Below are 6,995 nucleotides of genomic sequence, written 5' to 3' on the forward strand. Positions count from 1 at the left end.
GTTGACCAGGATGGTCTCGATCTCTTGACCTCGTGATCCACCCATCTCGGCATCCCAAAGTGCTGGGATTACAGGCTTGAGCCACCGCGCCCGGCCGCCAATTTTGTGTTTTTAGTAGAGATGGGGTTTCACCAGGTTGGCCAAGCTGGTCTCGAACTCCTGACCTCAAGTGATCTGCCTGCCTTGGCCTCCCAAAGTGCTGAGATTACAGGTGTGATCCACCACACCCAGCCCTGGACATGTCTTTTTAATACATACAAAAGGGATTCTGCTGAAAAATTTTTTTGTGCTTTTTCTTTCAAATTGTACATATCTGACATGTTTACCAGCTCATATAGCTTTATGTCATTCTTAGGGTTTAAGGACCCTTGGAGACCTTGTTGAGGGTGTCTAACAAAATGGCAGCATGGTAACCTTGCACCCTGGCAGCAGTCTCTTAATAGAAGCACCATTTATTTCTATGTGTGTGTGTAACTAAAAGATGAAATGTAAGGGAAACTGATTTTTGGTGCGGCATTGAACGCCGTTAACAACAGCTCCTTCCATGCCTGGCCCGCTTCTGATGGCTTTAGGCATTAGCCACCCGTGTTTTGGAGGCTGTCTGGTTGGAATCATTTTAGTGAATAACATCAGTTTTGTCTGACATGAGGTCTAATTGATATTTACAAAGCTGCACATTTTGAAAACCTACCCCAGCTGTAACTAGCTAAGTAAGACAATAACTTGGGTCTCAGCTCAGATCGTCTGTGCATTTCATTGTCTTGATCCTGCTTGTCCACTCTTGGGATGCGGGTTTGGAAAAGAGAGCACACTTCGGTAGCATTGTTTGGCCAATTGCTCACAGATGTTCTGTTTCTCAGGGTTCAGAGGAACCCATTCTGTGAGGCTCTGGAGTGGGAGGAAGACCATGGGTGGATAGATGGTCAAGGGGGTAGATTGAGCACCATGTAGAGCAGGACTGTCTGAGCCATGGCAGCGACCTCCCACCTGGGTGGTTGGGCCACTGTTCCAGCAGATGACAGTCCTGACATTATGGGGGCAGTTACCCTGTGCGGGCACAGTGCCCAACACTGCACAGACTTATCCCATTTAATCCTACCAGCAGCCCTACAGCTTAGGTACCACTATTTTCTCTATTTTTGAGGTGGGAAAACAGAAACACAGAGGTTAGATCATTTGCTCAAGGTCATATATAGCTAGTAAGAGGCAGAGCTGAGATTTGGCTCTGCCTGGTGCTGGAACTCAGGTTCTGACCACAAGCCAGCCTGCTTGCTCCACTCACAAGGTGGCTGCCTGCATGTTGTACATGCCTTCCACGTGGTGGATTGGGGTCACTGCCCTCCAGTCTGAGTTGCTAGGGTTCTGCCTCGCATCCTTTGTACCCCAGTAACAGTGGTTTCCAAAGCAATCTTGGAGACAGACAACCTTGGGATTGAGCCCAAACTTGTTGTGGGTCTTACTACCTGTGAGACGTCAGGCACCCCTCTGAGCATCTACTGAGGAAGACTAAACCCTGTGATGGCTGCAAAGTGCCAGCACAGTGCCTGGCTCAGTGTGCACCCACGTAGTGCCAGCAAGAACATCGACGGTGCAGAGAGAACTGGGTGGTTCTCGGTGGCTTCAGCCTGCACATGTGCAGAGCTAGGAAGGCCATTAAATCTGAAAAATAACTGTGTATGCACATTTTTGGCTTAAACAAAGTTCCATTTACAAAGTCCATAACCCAGCTTTAATATTATTACATGCCCCAGACTGGGATTAATTCCAGGACAAGAGCGTTATTATGATGTGTAGTGTTTCTCCCATATTCTCCTAGTGCGTGGCCTCCACCAGCCTGGGTTCATGTGCTGGGATGTGGGATGGTGGGGACACGCTATCCCTACCCAGCATGATTCTGTGCAGTCCCGGCTGGAGTTGGGGGACACTAGTTGTTATCAACTTCTGATGTCGTCAGCCCATGAGGTGCAGCGCGCAAACGTGTTGTCATTGGGAGAGTTGACCTCAGTGTGTTCTGAGGTCTGTCTGTGGGTCAGGTCTCAGCAGGGTCACAAGGACTCACCAGTTTGCTCAACTCTGAGAGCAACCTTATTGGTTTCTTGAGACAGTGCTGAGGTTGATTAGTGATGTCTGTCAGGGGCACAGGCATAGGGAAAGCATGACTGACCCAGCACTTAGCTTGCTATTCCTGTTTTATTCTGATCATTTTACATCTCTGTGAAACCAGTAAAGGCCTCTTTGTAGTCTTTACCCCCACTTCCCCGGTCATGGGTATTATAACAAGGACTCCCAAAAGTGTTCCTTCTTCCTTGCCCTGCGCCCCACCTGATCTATGTGTACAGTCTTCAAACTCACAGGCCCATCTCTGTTCTCTCTTTCAGTTGAAGAGGGGGAGGCCTCAGACTTCTCGCTGGCCTGGGATTCCTCCGTGACAGCAGCAGGTAAACGCCTGGGGGCTGGCGGGAGAGTTGCAGGGGGTCCTGGGGGCAGGCCCAGGAACTCAGAAAGCCACCCAGCTGGTTTTGGAAATGATATTCTTTGTGTCACATTCCTGCCTCCAGTCCAGACTACCCCGTGCAACACGATTTTTATATCAGTTCCATATGGTCAATAAAATCTATTACATACGGAGACTAATATTCCCTTATTCTCCCGAGGGCCACGTTTCCTTCTTGTGGGCAGGGTTCAGATGGGCGGTGATTTTCCCACTGCACAAGCCTTGAAGCTCCCTGCTATGGGCGTCACTGCACATTCATTCCAATCTAATTGCATAAAAGCCACTTTAATAGGACTTTAAAACTCCAGTCTACATCAGAATTTCTCTTTCCTTCCCTGGAAGGGGCTGCTCTGCACGCTCAGGGCTGGCAGAGCCGAGCTCATGCCTCCAGGGAGAGGTAACAGGGAGCTCAGACTCATGGGGTGTCAGGGGTGACGTGACAGCCAGGACACGGGATCCCCACATAAAGCTCTTCTGTGTACCTAGGTTTCCTAGCTGTGAAAAGAGGTGGAAGAGTGAAGATTTTCTACTGTGAAGTTTATAGCTTGGAGCCTTCTCATGAGGCCTGAGATTAGAACTGGCTTTGGGGGTCTTTAGAAGCTCCTGAGTGGGGCTGGGCTCTCCTGTTGGCTCTGCATACAGCCTGGCCTCTCTTGGCAGTGGCGCCCCCGGCTCCTTGTCTGGCAGGTGCTGGGATCCCCTTCCTTGTCCTCCTCCCGTGCCCTGGGCCAGGCCTGCCCTGGGATCCTGACGCTTTCTCCGGACTCATGGGGGAACTGGAGCTGCTTCAGTCTTGTAGAATCTTAAGGCCTGAGGAGGCCTATGAGGGAACTCTTCAGTCCAAGCTGCTTCTCTTTCAGTTGTAGAAACTGAGGCAGGAAGAGAGATTTGCTCTGGATCAGTATTTCAAAAATGTGGTTAGGCATCAGGTATATGAACATTTAATGTTTTCCTGGTTACATGCCTAATGTGTGATATTATAGACATTTGTGACTTACGATGATGCTAAATTCATTCAAGTGAAAAACACTGAGTTGACAAAAAAGTGTTAATAGTACAGAATACGGAGTTTCAGCGGGAAGTGTGAAGATCGCTCAAAATACTGAAATTTGGGAAAGCAGACGAAACCCTCGAACCCAAGCCTGTGGCCCCTGGTTCAGTGTCCTTTCCAGCAGGAGCTGATGCTGCCTGGAGAGTCCGCAGGGTCCTGGTTGACCCAGGCTTGGGCACTGTTGTGGCTGCAGGTGCCCTGGCCCTTGGTGGCAGGGGCGTCCTCCATAGAGAGGAGCCATGTCTGCAGCCAGCGTGGTGAGTGGTGCTCAGATTCCAGAAATGAGTGTCTGGGACTAGGACAGGCCTTGGGGTCAGCACTGGGCAGGGTGGGAGGCTGGGGGGAGGGGCTGTGTAGCCAGCCCCCTGTGTGTCTCCTTCTCTGTGAGGGGTGCGCTCCCCACGGTTGGGGGAAACAGCCAGACCTTAAGGCACCATGTCTCAGAGAGGCAGTCTTGAGATATGAGGGGTGCAGGGGCTCAGGCTTGCTACCCGCTCTAGAGAGGATCCCACTGTGCCCCAAACCCCTGAACTGGGAAAGCACTCAGCCCAGTGTTTGCTACAGAAGGTCCTTCCTCCCAGCTGCTTTCCTGGTGGGGCCGGAGGTGATGTGGACAGATGGGAACAGCAGTAGCGTGCAAGGAGGGTGCTGGCAGTGGCTGCTGTAGACGGAGAGCCCTGGGCAGGGGGGTGTCAAGCACCCCAGTTGCATCCCTGAGGCAGTGAGGTGTCTCCCAGCTTGCAGAAGGCAAGGGCAGTGTTGATGGTACGGCCCTGGGGTCTGCAGTTCTGTGATTCCATAGTTGGGCGGCCAGTCTTAGGGCCTCTCTGGGGTGCTTGGAAGTAGTGGGAGCTGTGGGATTTGCCAGTTTCCCACCAAGAGCTGAGCATGCCTGGTGCATGCAGGAGGATGCACACCCCTCATGACTCCCCGGCCACGGCTCACCACGGCGACAGTCGGTTTTGGATTCTCTGCTCCGTGATGGTGAGAGGGAGGGCAGCGTGTCCCGGCAGTGGATAATCCACAGCCAGGCCAGGAATTGTTTTGTTTTCTTTGGCCCATTTTTGCCGGTGTGTGTGTGTGTGTTTTATAGTTCATGCATGTGATAAATTTTCCTTCCCAGTTCTATTGGACTTGGGCTATTAAACTCAGCTTGTATTCCCTGAGCGTGGGGCGTGTGAGTTGGCTCCAAGCCTGGGTGGCAGGCGGAATTCAGTGTGGGAGGCAGCCCCAGACTTGGGCGATGTCACATTTATTGAGCACTTACTTAGTACGTGCCAGGCACTGAGTGAACTCTACCTGCGGCATCTCACTGAGCCATCGTGACAGCTCTGTGAGGTGGGTGCCACTTCCAGCAGCAGCCCTGTAATTTCTCCGTGGGCCTGGTTAAGGCACGGCCATCTGGTGGATGACAGGGCCAAAGGCCTGGTGAAGGCTGCTTTTGTCTAATACTTTTCATTAAACTGAGAAAATGTCACTTGGCCACATCAGAGAATGGCAGCAGGTGCCAAGGAAGGTTATGGGGGAGCAGAACCTCCCAGGCCACCCTTGGCACTGCTACTGAGAATCCCCATCCTCATTTGACAGATGAGGGAAGGAGCTTGGAGCCATACAGTAGTGAATCCACAGTCCCCAGCCGGCGAGCTGTGGATCAGAGACCCCGCCCTAAGTCCTGCGGAAGCCAGAGCCTGTGGCTTAACCTCTGCACCACCTGGCATCGAAAGGTGGAGATCTGAGCAGGACTGAAGGCGGGGCATTATGGGGACTTCTGGAAGGTCCCTGGTGGGACAGGCCTGGTGGCTGCAGGGCATAGGTGCGTACTGCTCACAGGCCCCCCACTGGCCCTGGGCTTGAGGGCGTTTTCCCAGGAGGAAGGGACAGCTGTAAGTAATGGAGCAGCCCCTCTTCTGGGGGTCCCAGTTGTCCCAGCGTGCAAGCTTTTCATGCGCCTTCCTCCCCCGTGCTTTGCCCAGCGCTGGGCATTTGATGGAGAACTGCAATAAAGAAGCAGAATGTGCAGTTTGCTTCTGCACTCACCCCTGGTCTCCCCCAGCCACCCTGCCAGTGGGGACCCTGTGGCCCTCCTCCCCCAGGAACAACCAAATCTGCTCCTTCCATGCCCTCGAGCAGAGGCCCTGACAGTGATGGAGAGCCTGGCCTTGCCTGGCAGAGAAAGGAGCAAAATGATCAGCTCATGGCAATATCCTGCAGCCCAGAGGCGGGGGCGTGGGGAGCAGAGTGCGCAGGCCCACTTGTGCCGCTTGTTGGTGAATGGGGCTGCTGAGGGTGGGGCCGGGAGAAGGAGCATTTCATTTGGAGTCAGGATGTGGGGGTGCCTTGGAGGTGTGGAGCTGGAGTTGTTAACCTGTTTTGAGCCACAGGTGCCTGTGGGCATCCAGTGGAAGTGTGTGGGTTCTCTTTCGGAACACACGCAGGGTTTCATGTGTGATTTCAGGGGAGTTTGTGGGTTATTCTTCTCCTGCTAACCCCAGCTTCTACTGCCTTGCCAGGCCATAGGTGTGAACTCCTTAGAAATGCGAAAGTCCTTTGCAAATGGGAAAGCCTTGCCAGGGTCACAAACTCAAAGCCCACCCGAGGCAGGCTGGTGACCCAGATGGGCTGATATGTGAGGGGCCGTGGTGGACGGTCACACAGACCCTGCAAAGAGGATGGCTGGCCTCAGCTCCTGCCTGCCAGGCCATGAATTGCCCGAATTCTGACTGGCTTCAGAATTGCCAAATCTTCAGAGGTTTTAAAAGAAAACTCAGAAAGCTGGATTTTCATAAGAAATCTTCAGATTCTTAAAAAAAAAAAACAAAAACCTAACTTATATCGTTTTAAAAACAGCTTTATTGAGATATAATTCACATATCATACAATTCATCCATTACAAGTCAGCGAAGTTTGGTATATGTAGAGATTTGTGTGACCATTATTACTACAGTCAACTTAGAACATTTTCATGACCTTAAAAAGAAACTCTGGACCAGGTGTGGTGGCTCACGCCTGTAATCCTAGCACTTTGGGAGGCTGAGGCAAGAGGATTGCTTGAGCCCAGGAGTTCGAGACCAGCCTGGGTAACATAGTGAGACCGTGTTTCTACAAAGAATTAAAACAAAATAACTGGGCATGGTGACATACACCTGTAATCCCAGCTTCTTGGAGGCTGAGGCAAGAGGATCACTTGAGCTCAGGAGTTCGAGGTTATGGTGAGTTATGATCGTGACACCGTACTCCAGCCTGGGTGACAGAGTGATAGCCTGTCTCTAAAATAACTAAATAAAAGAAAACAGCAACAACAACAACAACAACAATAATAAAGAAACACTGTATCCTTAGCTGTTACCCCTACCCTTCTATCCCCCCCAGTCCCAGGCAACCACTGATCTTTCTTTTTTCTTTCTTTGCTTTTCCTTCTTTCCCTCTTTCTTCTTTCTTTCTTTCTTTCTT

At 51.5% G+C, this 6,995-nt stretch overlaps 1 protein-coding gene across 1 annotated transcript in view; it reads left to right on the forward strand.

The window, feature by feature from the left end:
- The window catches only part of ZNF423 (zinc finger protein 423), a 360,445-nt gene that overhangs the window by 63,491 nt on the left and 289,959 nt on the right, over positions 1-6,995 (forward strand). The window contains exon 2 of the mRNA XM_017530167.2: positions 2,379-2,438. Coding sequence (XP_017385656.1) covers positions 2,379-2,438 — 60 coding nt within the window. The remainder of the gene's footprint in view (positions 1-2,378; positions 2,439-6,995) is intronic.

This window comes from Cebus imitator, unplaced genomic scaffold (assembly GCF_001604975.1).
Source record: "Cebus imitator isolate Cc_AM_T3 unplaced genomic scaffold, Cebus_imitator-1.0 Scaffold63, whole genome shotgun sequence".
Taxonomy (NCBI): Eukaryota; Metazoa; Chordata; class Mammalia; order Primates; family Cebidae; genus Cebus; species Cebus imitator.